The following is an 18,655-nucleotide window of genomic DNA, read 5'->3' as shown; positions in this document are numbered from 1 at the left end:
TCTTAACAGCTGGAGACGATCTTTTTCACTCTAACTTTTATTTTGAAATAAAGAAAATTCCACCGGAAGTAAAATTTAGCGGACCAACCAGTTCCAACAATAGAATATGAAGGTTTCTGACCTTAATGTCTATGGTTCTGACCTGGCTCCTCTAATCAAAAGGTAAAGCTATGTGTAACGTTTCATTTTTTTAAAGCAAAAAATAGACCGTGTGTAAATGAATGTCAACGTTTCGTCCCATTTGCCACCGTCTATTTCGAGTTTGTAGAGGCTGAAAATCGTGTTGCCTTCGTACCATCCACACCAAGCTAGCTTGCGCTAGATATTGTTATGGGAAAGGCTGTTCATTGTAATGACAGATGGACGTGAAGACGGTTCTGCAATTTGCCGCCACCACAAGAGGCTTGTCACTACTAATACAGGTCAGTAATAATATTGTATTTATTTACAATAGTTGCTGGTTAACTACAACATGACGTCCACAGACTGAAGGACTTGGATGTTAATCGATTTGAAAAGTGTCATTAGTGTGTGCTTGTCATTTCATGTTTGCTATGCCTCCCTTTCAGGCTCTCCTAAATGCTGCAATCCCAGATCACGAAGCTGATGCATTCACTCCTCCACGTGCAGAGGAGCCTCGGCTTCTGGACCCTGCAGTGCAATGGTTTCTAGGGGGCCTTTCCCACTGGGATGCAGAGCATTTCCTCTTCATTGCTGAGAGGGGTTACCTGTATGAGCACAACTACGCCTTCTTCCCCCTGTTCCCTGTCATACTGCGGGGGCTTGCAGAGACTATACTACGGCCCCTCAGTGGCTGTCTTACACTACGTGGACGCCTGCTACTGGCTGTTGCCTTGGGTAACAGCGCCCTCTTCCTGCTGAGTGTGGTAGCACTGTATGGACTCGGCCGTGTGGTGCTGCAGGATCGCCGTCTTGCTCTAGTCTCAAGTTTACTCTACTGTCTCACCCCTGCCAATGTCTTCATGACTGCTGGTTACTCAGAGAGCCTGTTTGCTGCATTGACCTTCGGTGGCCTCTTTCTCCTTGAGAGAGGATACACCTTCAGAGCCTGTCTGGCTCTGAGTATAGCTACTGCTGCAAGAGCCAATGGACTTGTTAATGTAGGATTCTTGCTGTATCTGCCCCTGCAACAGGCCCTGTCCAAGATCTGGGGACTGCGTAAGGACAATAACAGGCACAACAAATGCCTCCACTACACCTGGATCATCGCACGTCTCCTGTTCACGGCTGCATTGGGCACAGCAGTTATTGCGCTCCCCTTCTTGGTCTTCCAGTACTATGGGTACAGGGTGTTCTGTACACCCTCCCTCTCCTTGGAGCAGGTTTCCCCTGCCCTCATCCAGCTTGCTGAGGATAAAGGCTACAGGGTCCCTGACGAAAACGCACCCCCACCCCTCTGGTGCCTGCGACCCCTCCCCTTGCTCTACTCTCATATCCAGGATGTGTATTGGGATGTGGGCTTCCTGCGCTACTTCCAGCTTAAGCAGATACCCAACTTCCTGCTGGCACTGCCCATGGCAACTCTGGGCATGGCGGCAGCCTACATGTACTATAGGGCTAACCCAACCAGGTGTCTGAGACTGGGGCTGTGGGACGGAGGGGCAAATAAACGGCCAGACAAACCCACACCTGGATTTTACAGCCCCAGGGTGTTTTTGTATGTGGTGCATGCTACAATGCTCCTGGGATTTGGAACATTCTGCATGCATGTGCAGGTAAGGAAGGAATCAGTGGAAAATGTTTATGTAAGGGGATTTTAACAGGTCTAGTGGGGGAACAACAGTCACAATGTTAAACAAATTGCTGTGTTTGAAGATTTTTATGAAATACAGGCAGCTCGTCTAGTCCATTAATGTTATTCTCTTTTATGGATTTCTCCAGGTTTTGACCCGGTTTCTGTCTTCCTCCTCCCCTGTACCTTTCTGGATCAGTGCCCACCTGCTCTTACTCTACGAGCCTCTCCTTCAGCGAAGGTCACCACCCACATACAATAAGGGGCAGCAGCGGGGGACACCTAGGACTGTCTTCTTGTACTTACCCCAAAACCCCATTGTTCATCTACTGTCCCGCTGGAAGACATGCTCTATTCCCACACGATGGATTCTAGGGTACTTCATCTCCTATTGGCTTATGGGCCTGGCACTGCACTGTAACTTCTTACCATGGACTTGACCTGACACTTTCTACTGAAGATCTGATGTGTGCACAAAATACTATTTGAGGGCAATAATAATAGCTCTGAAGCGTGTCATTTTCTGCCTGCTTCATAAATAGACAGTTCCGTTTTGAGATCGCAACTGGCTACTCCCCTCTGTTAGTGTTCCGCAATAAAGTTCAAGCGTTTTATTTGCACTCATCTAATTTTCAGAAAATTGCATATTTTAATATTTCTTTAACAAGAAAAACATTGGATTGATTCGTAATCCAGCATTGATGCACTGATTGTTCCATTATATCAAATTGTCTCTGAAAATGTACAGGGTGCAGTTTGTGCATGTGTTTGTTTACTAAAGAGATACTGTAATAAAGCATTGCTGTGTTTTTTAAAAATTAACAATTAAAATAGTATGCGTCACAAATAATTAGCGTTTGTTGATTAGATTCTGCTTGCAGCATTTCAACCATTGATTTCAGCACCACCGACAGCAAGCCTTTCAAGTTGAATGAAACACCTAGAAAGTTAAGATCTTAAGTAAATGAAGCTAGCTAGCTAGCGAGCTTGCTGTATTTTATACAGACCGTGCATGCTACTGTAGCTGACCTGATAAAACTTGCATCATTACTCTAGAACATTACTAGCAAATGACATTGAAACTTAAAAGGTGAGCAGTGCACATAATTATGGAGAGTCTAAAAACAGACGGTCTAAACTCAAAGGCGAGTGTGAACGTATTGTTTTGAATTATGACCCAACCGAAGCCGCGCAAGCGGGTTGTCCACTTTGACGCCTAGCTCAATTAGAACGTATTTGCGTTGGCGCTGTAGTCACAAAACAAATGTCATTCACTTTTTTCAAGCTCATTTGAATTGGAAGTGGTAGCTGTCTGATGAGTATGCAGGCCATGGAAGAACTGGGACATGGGGCCGTGCATTATCTTGCTGGAACATGAGGTGATGCCTCAGGACCTCGTCACGGTATCTCTGTGCCGTCAATAAAATGCAGTTGTATTCATTGTCCGTAGCTTAAGCCTTCCCATACCATAACCCCACTGCCACCATGGGGCACTCTGTTCACAACGTTGACATCAGCAAACTGCTTGCCCACACGATGCCATACTGGGATTCATCCATGAAGAGCGCACTTCTCCAGCGTGCCAGTGGCCTTCCCACTGGTCAGTTATGACGCCAAACTGGAGCCAGGTCAAGACCCTGCTTGAGGACGGCGAAGATGCAGACGAGCTTCCCTGAGATGGTTTCTGACAGTTTGTGCAGAAATTGTTCGGTTGTGCAAACCCACACTTTCATCAGCTGTCTGGGTGATCCCGCAGGTGAAGAAGCAGGATGTGGACGTCCTGGGGTGGCATCGTTACACGTAGTCTGCGGTTGTGAGTCCGGTTAAGCGCCCTGCCAAATTCTCTAAAACGACATTATGGTAGAGAAATAGGCTCTATGCATTATACCGCCTCCAACGTTCTAATTTACTTCCGATCGGGTTTATGACTTCCGGAGCGAGTTCTGCTATTGATTTTATCATTAGCTTACTAGCTATCGTCAATGCATTTCTGACAGAAATAGTTCGCAATGACTACATTTAAATTACAGCCCCGCGAAGGAGGTGTTAATGAACATTGTTCAGTGCCTCTGTGTTCAGTTTCTTCCAAATGTGATGGTATTGTGAGCTTCCATCGTTTCCCGGTCGATGTAGAGCTCAGAAAAAGGTGGTTGGTGGCAGTACGTCGTGACAACTTTGCTGTCAATGTGTACTACACACCATTGTGTGTTTGGTACACACAATGGTGTGTAGTACACATTTCGTTCGAAAGTGACTTTGTTGAGGGAAAAATGGGGGGGACGACACCTAAAAAGAGGTGTTGTTCCTACTGTCTTCGCGTGGAACTGGCACATTCAAAAGAGACCTGGTGTTTGGGGAAGATGTCTGAAAACCTCCTGCTCCGACTGAGGGGGATGAAGAACAAGGTGCGCTGCCTGTGGACTGTGCCGTCTCTGATCCGGTCCAGAGCATGGGCCAAGCCAGTGTAAATGTAGAGGTGTTTATTTGCTAGTAGCAAAATTATAATTTGTTTATCTACGACATGTATCAATCATTTGTGTTGTGAATATCAGTTTGTGTGGAGCTTGTAATTGGCTTTAATTAGACAATGAGTGACAGGGGTGGGGGGAAAGAAATCAAGTATAGCCAGAATGCAAGATTGAATACAATGTTAGAGATGTGTAATTGATTAACTGAACTGTTGAACATTTGCTGATTTAAAAAAAAAATGTTTTAACAAATCTATTCTACTGTAGATTTCTTCACAAGAACATCACTACTTATTTTTCATAAAACCACTAAACTTGGCACCCATGCAGGGGATCCATTCAGGTGCGAGAGACACTTCTGCAAGTAGTGGTAAAAATACAAGTGGTCAACCTCCTCTCATAGTTTTTGAAACCTGTAGATCTTTATATATCCTTTCAACTAGGATGTCCTCCTGTGCACAGCTGACAAAGTCACACCAGCTACAACCTGTTAGAAGGATTTGACCTTGCACCTGCCAGTAGTAAGCATGAGATCTCTTCAACTTCAGCTCTCCATTCTGTATCTTCAGGTAAGGGCCGTCAACATAACTTGGTACATTTGGGCACTTGACCTCTAAGAGTCCAAAGTTTGGTCTCACACTGGGATCAAATATGATTCCATCTGGAGAGGATCCTAACCACGGAGCATCTGGGTGCACTGCGAAGCCACACGGAAAGATGTTAACATTCTTCAGTGTGCAGTACTCCTGTACAGCCACTAGCTCCATGGCTAGCCCTCTTCATCTCCATGGTCTGTATACCAGATCCCTGTACAGCCACTGGCTCCATGGCTAGCCCCCTTCATCTCCATGGTCTGCATACCAGATCCCTTGAACATCCGCTCAGCTAGGTGGTCACCTGAGGTGTCTCCCTGGACATGGCAATCCTCTCGGAAATGAGAGGATGATATTCTTATTTTCCTGAGCTGATGCCATTCTGGGCTGCTGCTCTGCTCCCTTGTAGCAACCTCGACTTTGTGTGACATCTCGTAGGTTGTCTCTAATGCCTTGAGGTGTAACTGCTCCTGATGGCTTCAGCACACTGGGAAGCCTGAAGCCTGTAGCCATCTAATGGAAGTATTGGTGGAGAAGTGGCATTGTCAATCTTCACAATGTAACAGGTCTTTGGCTGTGGAAGCTGATAGGACAGAACACTGCTGGCTTGCACTGGCCCAAAGGCAGACTCAACCAGGGGCACGTCAGCTGACATTTCCATTGTTGTCACGAGGGGCAGTAAAGTGGAGAAAAGTTGGCATACGTTTCTGAGACGCGGAGAAGGTCCATGTCAGGCATGTATCCATTGAGTGCTTTGTAGAGAGAACTTCTGCAAAACATTGTAAAACCTTAACATCATGTTGGAGAGATTACTATGACAAAGACTCATGTAACTTTTCCAGAAACAGCACAAGCCCGAAAGTTCAAATAAAATGAATTAAAATATACAGATTTATAGATTATATATTTACCCCCAGTCTTTGTTCCAAACATTTGTCATTATCATCTGGATACAATCACAAGAAAATGTTTCCATTCTAGGAACCTCCAACTTACCTTATTCCATCAGCATATGAGTTAGTAGGTTTACGGAACTCTATCCCATCAATCGGACCTGGTTTCACACCCTAATTAACAAAGATTTACTGTTACATTGGCTGAACTTTTCAGGTGCATTTTTTTATGGATATTGATAGACTAACAAGTGTTCTTGGTGTAGCTGATGTGAAATGGCTAGCTAGTTAGCGGTGGTGCGCGCTAGTGGCATTTCAATCTGGGACGTCACTTGCTCTGAGACCTTGAAGTAGTGGTTCCCCTTGCTCTGCAAGATCCGCGGCTCTTGTGGAGCGATGGGTAACGATGCTTCGAGGGTGACTGTTGATGTGTGGTTCGCGCCCAGGTCGGGGCGAGGGGATGGACGGACGTAAAGTCTATACTGTTACATTGGCTTGTGCCAATGCTGTTCTGTTTGTGCAGCTGTGAACTGGTGTTGCAGCAGGAATGTTTAGTTGAGAGTAGTGCACTGTCTGGTGACAGTGTCTCACAAAAGATGTTTAACAAGGTCCCTAGTAGCTATCTATAACCTTTCCCTACTCTCATGCTGTGCGGCTTTTCACTCTTCCTCATGGACCTGTGACAGGCAGCCCTCACGGTGATCTCCCCTGTCAATGTATCTTTTTTAGATACTGTGTAGAAGACATGAATAACAATTATTTTTAGCTAGCAAATATAGCTACCAAGCATAACTTAAGCAAGCTAACGAAAATACACACATTCTCAGGTAGATTCTGTCAACGTTACATCATTTTACGAAGTAACTAGCTAGCTACAGTTAATAGTTAAATTAGCTAGCTAATGATTGTAGCTAGCTAACGTTATATCTGTCACCGACTTGGTACTCACCTTCATAGTTGTCTATGTAGCTTCCTATATACATCTTGAACCCCTTTTCATTCTTGCTAGCTGGAGTCTCTGAGGCTGATTTAACAATTCGATGTACATCATTAATATTAATTTGAGGCAAGTCCTGAAGACCCCTAGTAAAAAAACTGCGACATAGTGGTAGTAACGTTATATCGTCGATAACAACTAGACTGACCGGAAATTGTCACACCGATAGGAAGTGTGTTTAGAACGTTCGATCATGGAATGTGCATAAGGGCTATTAATATTAAATTATCTGGCAACTGTTCTGGTGGACATTTCTGCAGTCATCATGACAATAGCACACTCCCTCAACCTGAGACATCTGTGGCGGTGTCAAAACTGCACATTTTAGTGGCCATTTATTGTCCCCAGCATAAGGTGCACCTGTGTAATGATCATGCTGTTTTTTTCCAGATTGGCGGATACCACCTTCACTGTAGCCTCGGCAGGTTTCATCCCATGTAGGAGCTGCACCTATTTTGCACAGTTCTGGGATAATATTGACCGGCCAAATTTCCAATGTGGAAACTCAGTTTATTGAGGAATGTCTGAGCTGGACATCCTGCTGACCAACCGTTTTGCCAACCTGCTTCCAGAGATTTCCTGCTCCTTTGTCATCTACCCTGTCTCCTGAGGGTCCAGCTCAGGGAGTTTCTACCACATCAGGCCTCGAGGGTGTCTGAGGCTCCAGCATCCCACCCTGCTCGGAGAGTTTCTATTGATGATGTGGTTCCTCCATCCCCCATCTCCCGTCGGTCCTCAAGGAGGCACAGAAAAGGCCAGACATCCACGACCATTCCGCAATAAGACATTTAGAATCAAGGCAGGTAAAATAGCAATAGTGGGATGGCGCTAAATACATTTCAGATTGGGACTAGGACTATGAGATGGAGTCTGTAGTACTGGGCTTCAAGGCCCATTTAAAAAAGTTCAGATGGACAGGGAGAGTATTTGAAAGGCGAAGGTAAAGGGAGCAGAAGGATCTGTTCTCCATAGTTCGGAGACGTGTGTCATGGTATTACTCAGAGTGCTGTTATACAGATTGACCATGTCATTGAGGGCCAGCTCACTGCAGTCAGACTCAAAGAGGGATGGGTTGAGTTTCCTTAGGTTGAGGAATTGAATAGCCCTCTTTGAGAGCTGGAGAGGAGTTGGAGGGGTCAGAGACTTGTGCTAAGAGACGCATAGCTCGATGACATCCAAGTCAGAGGCAGGGACATCACCAGTGATCATGTGTATGTCCACAGTTGTGGGTGGGAATATTTACATGTTAAAGAAGTCAGCAGCCATAGAGCACTTGGGTGAGTCAACATGGATGTTAAAGTCTCCCAAAATTACAATGTGGGAGAGTGTGGGGCATACAGACGTTACTAGTTCAGAAAACTCAAAGATTAGAGGTATTTGTCTTTGGGGTGGCAAACAAGAATAACAGTGAGAGAGAGGATTTGGTTATTTACATTTAAAAGCAAGGTACTCAAAAGACTGAAAATCAGCAACAGTCAGTGGGTTTAAAATAAAGCAGTCTCTGTATAAAATAGCAAGGCCTCCGTGGCTGTGTGCCTTTTCAATGTATTTGATTTCAGGCGGAGGTTCTTCCTTAAGATGGTGAAAGTCACTGTCTCTGTGCCATGTTTCAGTGAGATATATGTCAAAGTAATTCTCAGAAAAACTCTTACAGAAGAAGAGACTTATTCGTTAAGGATTGTAGAGTGAAAAACGTGTGGACGTATTGGTGGAAACGGATTCATTGCATTGTGGTTGGTCCACTGTGCTCTGTATGAACTATTAACTTGGAGTAGGTGATGTCAATTGCCTGAGGGTTAGCCTGCAGAACTGGCAAGTGATCGTTATTGTCCAACTTCGGTGTACATGTTGTACTGTTCACATTGTGAGTGCACACAATAGACTTGAATTCCTCTCCGTCTGCATGTTTTATGTAGGATCCCGTATTGCACAAGGCTGTTCTTGAGCTCCTTGCACAGGGTTGTTTTAATCTGTTCAACATTTCGGAGGAATCCTTGTAGTGGAGGAAAGTTGCTTAGTCTTTGGTCCAGGAGATGAGGAAGATCTAGGCTAGTATTTGAATCCAAACAATTAGCTAGTTGATTGGAGAAGTATGCTAATATCTTGTCAAGTTTAAGGTCAGTTTAGATGACTAGATTTTTGTATTCTGTATGTTACGAAACCGATTAAATTCCCTGTTAATATTGTTACGCTCGCAAAGTCTAGGGGTCTTAGGCCTAGTTCACTGGTCTGTAACCTGATTTAAGATGTGCATCTATGTGAGAAATCGGTGCCTAGGTGTTGAAATTACATGTACCCAGGGAGACAGCAACCTTAACTTGGTCCAGGGGCAGCTTTGTCTCTCTTGACCTATTTTGGGTCAGCCGAGCCCAAGCGGATTATTATGTTCAGATGGTGACAGAAACAGATATTTACGACAAAGGAAAACAACAAACAGGCATGACTAACCTAAGGATTTAAAATCCAAACGAAAGGCCTCATGGCCACCAAATTAGCCTCACGGCTCGCAAGCGGGGACACTGACTGACAATCCTTAAATGGCAGCACCTGATGTGCTTATCAACCAGGCTCACCACCTGGATAAGGTTGCTGTTGCCCACTGAGGGAAAGGAGTGTGGAAGTGGTAGTGAGCTGTAGTGTGCTGTCCTAACTACCTAACCTACTAGATTAGCTTTTTTTTAAAAGCTGATAATTGATAATAATGCACATAAAAAACACTTAAAACAAATTTGTCACTAAGCGCCATGGCAACGATGTAAAAAAAAAGTAATTAGAAAATGGGTTATTAGACATTAAAAGTAGTAGCAGACAAATATTTGACTAAAATCAGCTCCCTTGTTATTGTTTCATAAACTTTGATTTGCTGTTATATTTCAGTGACGAGGAGCCAATAGAGGTGCATTAAAAGAGATGTGTAAGTACGATTTATATTCTTTGCATATTTGGCATTTGAAGCCATTTTCATTGATTCGTCTAAAAATATATGTGCATCAGAACTAACTTCCAGTTAGTATTAATACTTAAAGTTATTGTACTTACACAGTCATAAGAGTCAGTTAGTTAATTTGCTCTCTAATATATTTAATTTCTACACAGATTACTATGTACCCCATTCTCTGGAATATTGTGGCATTTTTTTGTATTTAGCGCCGAGGCAGCAGCTACTCTTTCTTGGGTCCAAACACATTAGGGCACTTACATTGCATATAAAACAAAAGGTAAAAAAATAATAACATTATTACACCGCTACATATCTACAATACAAAATGTATAATACCACCATACAACAATATTACAATGTATGTGTGTCTTCACAGTCCCCGCTGTTCCATAAGGTATATTTTTATCTGTTTTTTTTTAATCTGATTCTACTGCTTGCTGTGTGAAGAGACTGTGAAGAGACTTCTTGCTCTTGTGGCATGTCTTGTGGAGTATGCATGGGTGTTTGAGCTGTGTGCTAGTAGTTTAAACAGACAGCTCAGTGCATTCAGCTTGTCAACACTTCTTACAAAAACAAGTAGTGATGAAATCAATCTCTCCTCCACTTTGAGCCATGAGAGATTGACATGCATATCATTATGCATGTCATGCATGGGGTGGCAGGGTAGCCTAGTGGTTAGAGCGTTGGACTAGCAACCGGAAGGTTGCAAGTTCAATCCCCCGAGCTGACAAGGTACAAATCTCTCGTTCTGCCCCTGAACAGGCAGTTAACCCACTGTTCCTAGGCCGTCATTGAAAATAAGAATTTGTTCTTAACTGACTTGCCTAGTTAAAAAAATAATACGAATTTTGGCTCCCTGTTTTAATAGCCAGCCGTGTTGCCCTGTTCTGAGCCAATTTTCATTTTCCTAAGTCCCCCTTTGTGGCACCTGACCACACGACTGAACAGTAATCCAGGTGCAACAAAACTAGCACTTGTAGGACCTGCCGGACCTGCCTTGTCGTTAAGAAGGCAGAGCAGAACTTTATTATGGACAGACTTCTCCCCATCTTAGCTACTGTTGTATCAATATGTTTTGACCATGACAGTTTACAATCCAGGGTTACTCCAAGCCGTTTAGTCACCTCAACCTGATCTATTTCGACATTATTCATTACAAGATTTAGTTGAGGTTTAGTGAATGATTTGTCCCAAATACAATGCTTAGGTATTAGTGATGAAGGAAGTGAATAGGAATCTGACATCCACCATGCAGAGTTATGAGTGCAAGCATAGCACACTACTTATTCTGGAGAAATGTCTATGCTGTATGACTTCAACTACTATAAAGACCCTGCCTCGTTTTGTGTTGGCCTACAGTACCCTCCCCATATCCCATCACCTCCAATGCAGGATAAGCATTCTGGTAGTTTGGAACTCCTGTCTGGAGAGCAACATCTTAAATGGAATGCAATCAGGTTTTAGGTCTGGCCACAGCACTGTTTCAGCAACATTGAAGGTTTTAAATGACATCCACTGTGCTCTTGATAAGAAGTTGTGTGTCTGTCTTTATTGATTTGTCGAAGGCTTTTGACACCGTGGACCATGCTGTAAAGGTTAAAATGCAAAGGTTAAAATGGTGTGGAATTACTGGTCATGCTCTAGATTGGTTTATAAATTATCTATCAAATCGTAGACAATGTGTAATGGCGGATGGTTGTAAATCTGAGTCCATAGAGGTGTGCTCAGGTGTTCCGCAAGGTTCTATTTTGGCCCACTGTTGTTCATTTTGTATATCAACAACATTGGGGATCTTATTGAAACAGCGGATGTTCATTTTTATGCAGATGATACTGTTCTTTATTCAAGTGGTAGTAGTTTATCTTCAGCTTTTGAAAATGCCCAAAGAACATTTAACATCATACAACAGAATCTGATTTAAAGCTGGTACTAAATTCGGGTAAAACAAAATGCATGGTATTTTCAAATGCCAGGCATATTACTAATCATATCATTGCTACATTGGCTGGACATACTATAGAGCAAATTAAAGTCTACAAATATTTGGGTGTGTGGGTTGATGATATGCTGAGCTTCACTGTGCATGTAGAGAACTTGATAAGGAAGCTCAAGCTGAGAATAGGTTTTTATTACCGGCATAAGGCTTGTTTTTCTTTTGAGGCCAGGAAGGAGCTGGTACGATGTACATTACTGGCGGTTTTAGATTTTAGTGATGTTATACACTGCTCAAAAAAAATAAAGGGAACACTAAAATAACACATCCTAGATCTGAATGAATGAAATATTTTTGTTAAATACTTTTTTCTTTACATAGTTGAATGTGCTGACAACAAAATCACAGAAAAATTATCAATGGAAATCAAATTTATCAACCCATGGAGGTCTGGATTTGGAGTCACACTTAAAATTAAAGTGGAAAACCACACTACAGGCGGATCCAACTTTGATGTAATGTCCTTAAAACAAGTCAAAATGAGGCTCAGTAGTGTGTGTGGCATCCACGTGCCTGTATGACCTCCCTACAACGCCTGGGCATGCTCCTGATGAGGTGGCGGATGGTCTCCTGAGGGATCTCCTCCCAGACCTGGACTAAAGCATCTGCCAACTCCTGGACAGTCTGTGGTGCAACGTGGCGTTTAGTGGATGGAGCGAGACATGATGTCCCAGATGTGCTCAATTGGATTCAGGTCTGGGAAACGGGCGGGCCAGTCCATAGCATCAATGCCTTCCTCTTGCAGGAACTGCTGACACACTCCAGCCACATGAGGTCTAGCATTGTCTTGCATTAGGAGGAACCCAGGGCCAACCGCACCAGCATATGGTCTCACAAGGGTCTGAGTATCTCATCTCGGTACCTAATGGCAGTCAGGCTACCTCTGGCGAGCACATGGAGGGCTGTGCGGCCCCCCCAAAGAAATGCCACCCCACACCATGACTGACCCACCGCCAAACCGGGCATGCTGGAGAATATTGCAGGCAGCAGAATGTTCTCCACGGCGTCTCCAGACTGTCACGAACCTGCTTTCATCTGTGAAGAGCACAGGGCGCCAGTGGTGAATTTGCCAATCTTGGTGTTCTCTGGCAAATGCCAAACGTCCTGCACGGTGTTGGGCTGTAAGCACAACCCCCACCTGTGGACGTCGGGCCCTCATACCACCCTCATGGAGTCTGTTTCTGACCGTTTGAGCAGACACATGCACATTTGTGGCCTGCTGGAGGTAGCGGAGGTAGCGGTCCTGCTGCTGGGTTGTTGCCCTCCTACGGCCTCCTCCACGTCTCCTGATGTACTGGCCTGTCTCCTGGTAGCGCCTCCATGCTCTGGACACTACGATGACAGATACAGAAAACCTTCTTGCCACAGCTCGCATTGATGTTCCATCCTGAATGAGCTGCACTACCTGAGCCACTTGTGTGGGTTGTAAACTCCGTCTCATGCTACCACTAGAGTGAAAGCACCGCCAACATTCAAAAGTGACCAAAACATCAGCCAGGAAGCATAGGAACTGAGAAGTGGTCTGTGGTCACCACCTGCAGAACCACTCCTTTATTGGGGGTGTCTTGCTAATTGCCTATAATTTCCACCTTGTCTATTCCATTTGCACAACAGCATGTGACATTTATTGTCAATCAGTGTTGCTTCCTAAGTGGACAGTTTGATTTCACACAAGTGTGATTGACTTGGAGTTACATTGTGTTGTTTAAGTGTTCCCTTTATTTTTTTGAGCAGTGTATATATGCAGGCCTCAACCACTACCCTGAGAGCACTTGATTCAGTGTATCATGCAGCCCTCAGGTTCATTACAAATCAAAAACGTCTAACACATCATTGTGATCTCTACAGCGCTGTTGGCTGGTCGTCATTGACCTTGCGTAGGCTTAAACACTGGTATACACTGATTTATAAAGCCATATTGGGTAAAATACAATTTTCTCTGTTCTTTTTTAGTCAGGTCGGTAAATAAATATAAATTACTGTCCCATTCTCATTTGCTTCGAACAGTACCAAAACTTAGAACAGGTGATGGTAGAAATAGTTTTAGTTACTTACAGTGCCTTGCGAAAGTATTTGGCCCCCTTGAACTTTGCGACCTTTTGCCACATTTCAGGCTTCAAACATAAAGATATAAAACAGTATTTTTTTGTGAAGAATCAACAACAAGTGGGACACAATCATGAAGTGGAACGACATTTATTGGATATTTCAAACTTTTTTAACAATTCTAAAGACTGAAAAATTGGGTGTGCAAAATTATTCAGCCCCTTTACTTTCAGTGCAGCAAACTCTCTCCAGAATTTCAGTGAGGATCTCTGAATGATCGAATGTTGACCTAAATGACTAATGATGATAAATACAATCCACCTGTGTGTAATCAAGTCTCCGTATAAATGCACCTGCACTGTGATAGTCTCAGAGGTCCGTTAAAAGCGCAGAGAGCATCATGAAGAACAAGGAACACACCAGGCAGGTCCGAGATACTGTTGTGAGGAAGTTTAAAGCCGGATTTGGATACAAAAATATTTCCCAAGCTTTAAACATCCCAAGGAGCACTGTGCAAGCGATAATATTGAAATGAAAGGAGTATCAGACCACTGCAAATCTACCAAGACCTGGCCGTCCCTCTAAACTTTCAGCTCATACAAGGAGAAGACTGATCAGAGATGCAGCCAAGAGGCCCATGATCACTCTGGATGAACTGCAGAGATCTACAGCTGAGGTGGGAGACTCTGTCCATAGGACAACAATCAGTCGTATATTGCACAAATCTGGCCTTTATGGAAGAGTGGCAAGAAGAAAGCCATTTCTTAAAGATATCCATAAAAAGTGTAGTTTAAAGTTTGCCACAAGCCACCTGGGAGACACACCAAACATGTGGAAGAAGGTGCTCTGGTCAGATGAAACCAAAATTGAACCTTTTGGCAACAATGCAAAACGTTATGTTTGGCGTAAAAGCAACACAGCTCATCAACCTGAACACACCATCCCCACTGTCAAACATGGTGGTGGCAGCATCATGGTTTGGGCCTGCTTTTCTTCAGCAGGGACAGGGAAGATGGTTAAAATTGATGGGAAGATGGATGGAGCCAAATACAGGACCATTCTGGAAGAGAACCTGATGGAGTCTGCAAAAGACCTGAGACTGGGACGGAGATTTGTCTTCCAACAAGACAATGATTCAAAACATAAAGCAAAATCTACAATGGAATGGTTCAAAAATAAACATATCCAGGTGTTAGAATGGCCAAGTCAAAGTCCAGACCTGAATCCAATTGAGAATCTGTGGAAAGAACTGAAAACTGCTGTTCACAAATGCTCTCCATCCAACCTCACTGAGCTCGAGCTGTTTTGCAAGGAGGAATGGGAAAATTTTTCAGTCTCTCGATGTGCAAAACTGATAGAGACATACCCCAAGCGACTTACAGCTGTAATCGCAGCAAAAGGTGGCGCTACAAACTATTAACTTAAGGGGGCTGAATAATTTTGCACGCCCAATTTTTCAGTTTTTGATTTGTTAAAAAAGTTTGAAATATCCAATAAATGTCGTTCCACTTCATGATTGTGTCCCACTTGTTGTTGATTCTTCACAAAAAAATACAGTTTTATATCTTTATGTTTGAAGCCTGAAATGTGGCAAAAGGTCGCAAAGTTCAAGGGGGCCGAATACTTTCGCAAGGCACTGTAGCTCCATGGTCCTGGAATTCTCTCCTGAACATTTAAAATATTGCTGATCTAGTTTCGTTGGTGGAGTTTAAACACTTGATCGATATCACAGAAGAGTGTAATGGTCTTTAGGACAGCTGTTTTTAGTCAAGAGTTTTGTGTTTTTAACGGAATATGTCATTGTTGTACTGTATGTGTGTTTTTTATAGTTGTTTAATGTTGTGTTAGTGTATGTAAGTTGTTTTGTCTGAAACATTGGTGCCTCTGCTGCTATTGGACCAGGTCTCTATTGGAAAAGAGATGTTATCTCAATGAGAAAAACCTGTATAAATATAGGTAAAATAAAAAATAATTTAAAAAATGAGAACAGTAGGACACCCACAACTCTGGACTTCCGGCGCCGACAGAGATGGCCGCCTCGCTTCGCGTTCCTAGGAAACTATGCAGTTTTTTGTTTTTTTACGTGTTATTTCTTACATTAGTACCCCAGGTCATCTTAGGTTTCATTACATACAGTCGAGAAGAACTACTGAATATAAGATCAGCGTCAACTCACCATCAGTACGACCAAGAATTTTTTTCGCGACGCGGATCCTGTGTTCTGCCTTACAAACAGGACAACGGAGTGGATCCCATGCAGCGACCCAAAAAAACGACTCCGAAAAAGAGGGAAACGAGGCGGTCTTCTGGTCAGACTCCGGAGACGGGCACACCGTGCACCACTCCCTAGCATTCTTCTTGCCAATGTCCAGTCTCTTGACAACAAGGTTGATGAAATCCGAGCAAGGGTAGCATTCCAGAGGGACATCAGAGACTGTAACGTTCTTTGCTTCACGGAAACATGGCTCACTGGAGAGACGCTATCCGAGGCGGTTTAGCCAACGGGTTTCTCCACGCATCGCGCCGACAGAAACAAACATCTTTCTGGTAAGAAGAGGGGCGGGGGCGTATGCCTTATGGCTAACGAGACATGGTGTGATGAAAGAAACATACAGGAACTCAAATCCTTCTGTTCACCTGATTTAGAATTCCTCACAATCAAATGTAGACCGCATTATCTACCAAGATAATTCTCTTCGATTATAATCACAGCCGTATATATCCCCCCCCCAAGCAGACACATCGATGGCTCTGAACGAACTTTATTTTTGCAAACTGGAAACCATTTATCTGGAGGCTGCATTCATTGTAGCTGGGGATTTTAACAAGGCTGAAAACAAGACTCCCTAAATTTTATCAGCATATCGATTGCGCAACCAGGGGTGGAAAGACCTTGGACCATTGTTACTCTAACTTCCGCGACGCATATAAGGCCCTGCCCCGCCCCCCTTTCGGAAAAGCTGACCACGACTCCATTTTGTTGATCCCTGCCTACAGACAGAAACTAAAACAAGAGGCTCCCACGCTGAGGTCTGTCCAACGCTGGTCCGACCAAGCTGACTCCACACTCCAAGACTGCTTCCATCACGTGGACTGGGATATGTTTCGTATTGCGTCAGATAACAATATTGACGAATATGCTGATTCGGTGTGCGAGTTCATTAGAACGTGCGTTGAAGATGTCGTTCCCATAGCAACGATTAAAACATTCCCTAACCAGAAACCGTGGATTGATGGCAGCATTCGCGTGAAACTGAAAGCGCGAACCACTGCTTTTAATCAGGGCAAGGTGTCTGGTAACATGACCGAATACAAACAGTGCAGCTATTCCCTCCGCAAGGCTATCAAACAAGCTAAGCGTCAGTACAGAGACAAAGTAGAATCTCAATTCAACGGCTCAGACACAAGAGGCATGTGGCAGGGTCTACAGTCAATCACGGACTACAGGAAGAAATCCAGCCCAGTCACGGACCAGGATGTCTTGCTCCCAGGCAGACTAAATAACTTTTTTGCCCGCTTTGAGGACAATACAGTGCCACTGACACGGCCTGCAACTAAAACTTGCGGTCTCTCCTTCACTGCAGCCGAGGTGAGTAAGACATTTAAACGTGTTAACCCTCGCAAGGCTGCAGGCCCAGACGGCATCCCCAGCCGCGCCCTCAGAGCATGCGCAGACCAGCTGGCCGGTGTGTTTACGGACATATTCAATCAATCCCTATACCAGCCTGCTGTTCCCACATGCTTCAAGAGGGCCACCATTGTTCCTGTTCCCAAGAAAGCTAAGGTAACTGAGCTAAACGACTAACACCCCGTAGCACTCACTTCCGTCATCATGAAGTGCTTTGAGAGACTAGTCAAGGACCATATCACCTCCACCCTACCTGACACCCTAGACCCACTCCAATTTGCTTACCGCCCAAATAGGTCCACAGACGATGCAATCTCAACCACACTGCACACTGCCCTAACCCATCTGGACAAGAGGAATACCTATGTCAGAATGCTGTTCATCGACTACAGCTCGGCATTCAACACCATAGTACCCTCCAAGCTCGTCATCAAGCTCGAGACCCTGGGTCTCGACCCCGCCCTGTGCAACTGGGTACTGGACTTCCTGACGGGCCGCCCCCAGGTGGTGAGGGTAGGCAACAACATCTCCTCCCCGCTGATCCTCAACACTGGGGCCCCACAAGGGTGCGTTCTGAGCCCTCTCCTGTACTCCCTGTTCACCCACGACTGCGTGGCCACGCACGCCTCCAACTCAATCATCAAGTTTGCGGATGACACAACAGTGGTAGGCTTGATTACCAACAACGTCGAGACGGCCTACAGGGAGGAGGTGAGGGCCCTCGGAGTGTGGTGTCAGGAAAATAACCTCACACTCAACGTCAACAAAACTAAGGAGATGATTGTGGACTTCAGGAAACAGCAGAGGGAACACCCCCCTATCCACATCGATGGAACAGTAGTGGAGAGGGTAGCAAGTTTTAAGTTCCTCGGCATACACATCACAGACAAACTGAATTGGTCCACTCACACAGACAGCATCGTGAAGAAGGCGCAGCAGCGCCTCTTCAACCTCAGGAGGCTGAAGAAATTCGGCTTGTCACCAAAAGCACTCACAAACTTCTACAGATGCACAATCGAGAGCATCCTGGCGGGCTGTATCACCGCCTGGTACGGCCACCACTAACATTGAGTGGCTGCTGCCAACACACTGACACTGACTCAACTCCAGCCACTTTAATAATGGGAATTGATGGGAAATGATGTAAATATATCACTAGCCACTTTAAACAATGCTACCTTATATAATGTTACTTACCCTACATTATTAATCTCATATGCATACGTATATACTGTACTCTATATCATCAACTGCATCCTTATGTAATACATGTATCACTAGCCACTTTAACTATGCCACTTTGTTTACATACTCATCTCATATGTATATACTGTACTCGATAC

The 18,655-nt window shown here is 44.3% G+C and overlaps 1 protein-coding gene and 1 long non-coding RNA gene across 2 annotated transcripts; one reads left to right on the top strand and one right to left on the bottom strand.

Annotated features, from left to right (window-relative positions):
- The first annotated feature begins 80 nt into the window (after positions 1 to 80).
- Positions 81 to 2,603, top strand: LOC139395583 (phosphatidylinositol glycan anchor biosynthesis, class V). Its single transcript, XM_071142982.1, has 3 exons — positions 81 to 422; positions 570 to 1,736; positions 1,903 to 2,603. Exons 1-3 carry the CDS (start codon positions 360 to 362, stop codon positions 2,191 to 2,193), a joined length of 1,521 nt encoding a protein of 506 aa, XP_070999083.1. The 5' UTR covers positions 81 to 359; the 3' UTR covers positions 2,194 to 2,603.
- A 1,783-nt stretch (positions 2,604 to 4,386) lies between these two features.
- On the bottom strand, positions 4,387 to 6,837 carry LOC139405976 (uncharacterized). Its single transcript, XR_011633927.1, has 3 exons — positions 6,657 to 6,837; positions 5,811 to 5,881; positions 4,387 to 5,583 (listed from the first exon to the last, which is right to left on the bottom strand). It is a non-coding gene; the product is annotated as an uncharacterized lncRNA (long non-coding RNA).
- Positions 6,838 to 18,655: the final 11,818 nt, after the last annotated feature.

The sequence above is a fragment of the Oncorhynchus clarkii genome, chromosome 3 (genome assembly GCF_045791955.1).
Source record: "Oncorhynchus clarkii lewisi isolate Uvic-CL-2024 chromosome 3, UVic_Ocla_1.0, whole genome shotgun sequence".
NCBI classification, from domain to species: domain Eukaryota; kingdom Metazoa; phylum Chordata; class Actinopteri; order Salmoniformes; family Salmonidae; genus Oncorhynchus; species Oncorhynchus clarkii.
The sequence above is the reverse complement of the archived record's forward strand: the minus strand, read 5'-3'. Positions and strand labels throughout refer to the sequence as shown.

Excerpts from the sequence above, each read along its gene's own strand:
- LOC139395583 (XM_071142982.1), top strand. The coding sequence starts at position 360 with ATGGACGTGAAGACGGTTCTGCAATTTGCCGCCACCACAAGAGGCTTG. Across the intron at positions 423-569 it reads GCTTGTCACTACTAATACAG|GCTCTCCTAAATGCTGCAAT; the intron begins GTCAGTAATAAT and ends CCTCCCTTTCAG. Across the intron at positions 1,737-1,902 it reads CATTCTGCATGCATGTGCAG|GTTTTGACCCGGTTTCTGTC; the intron begins GTAAGGAAGGAA and ends GGATTTCTCCAG.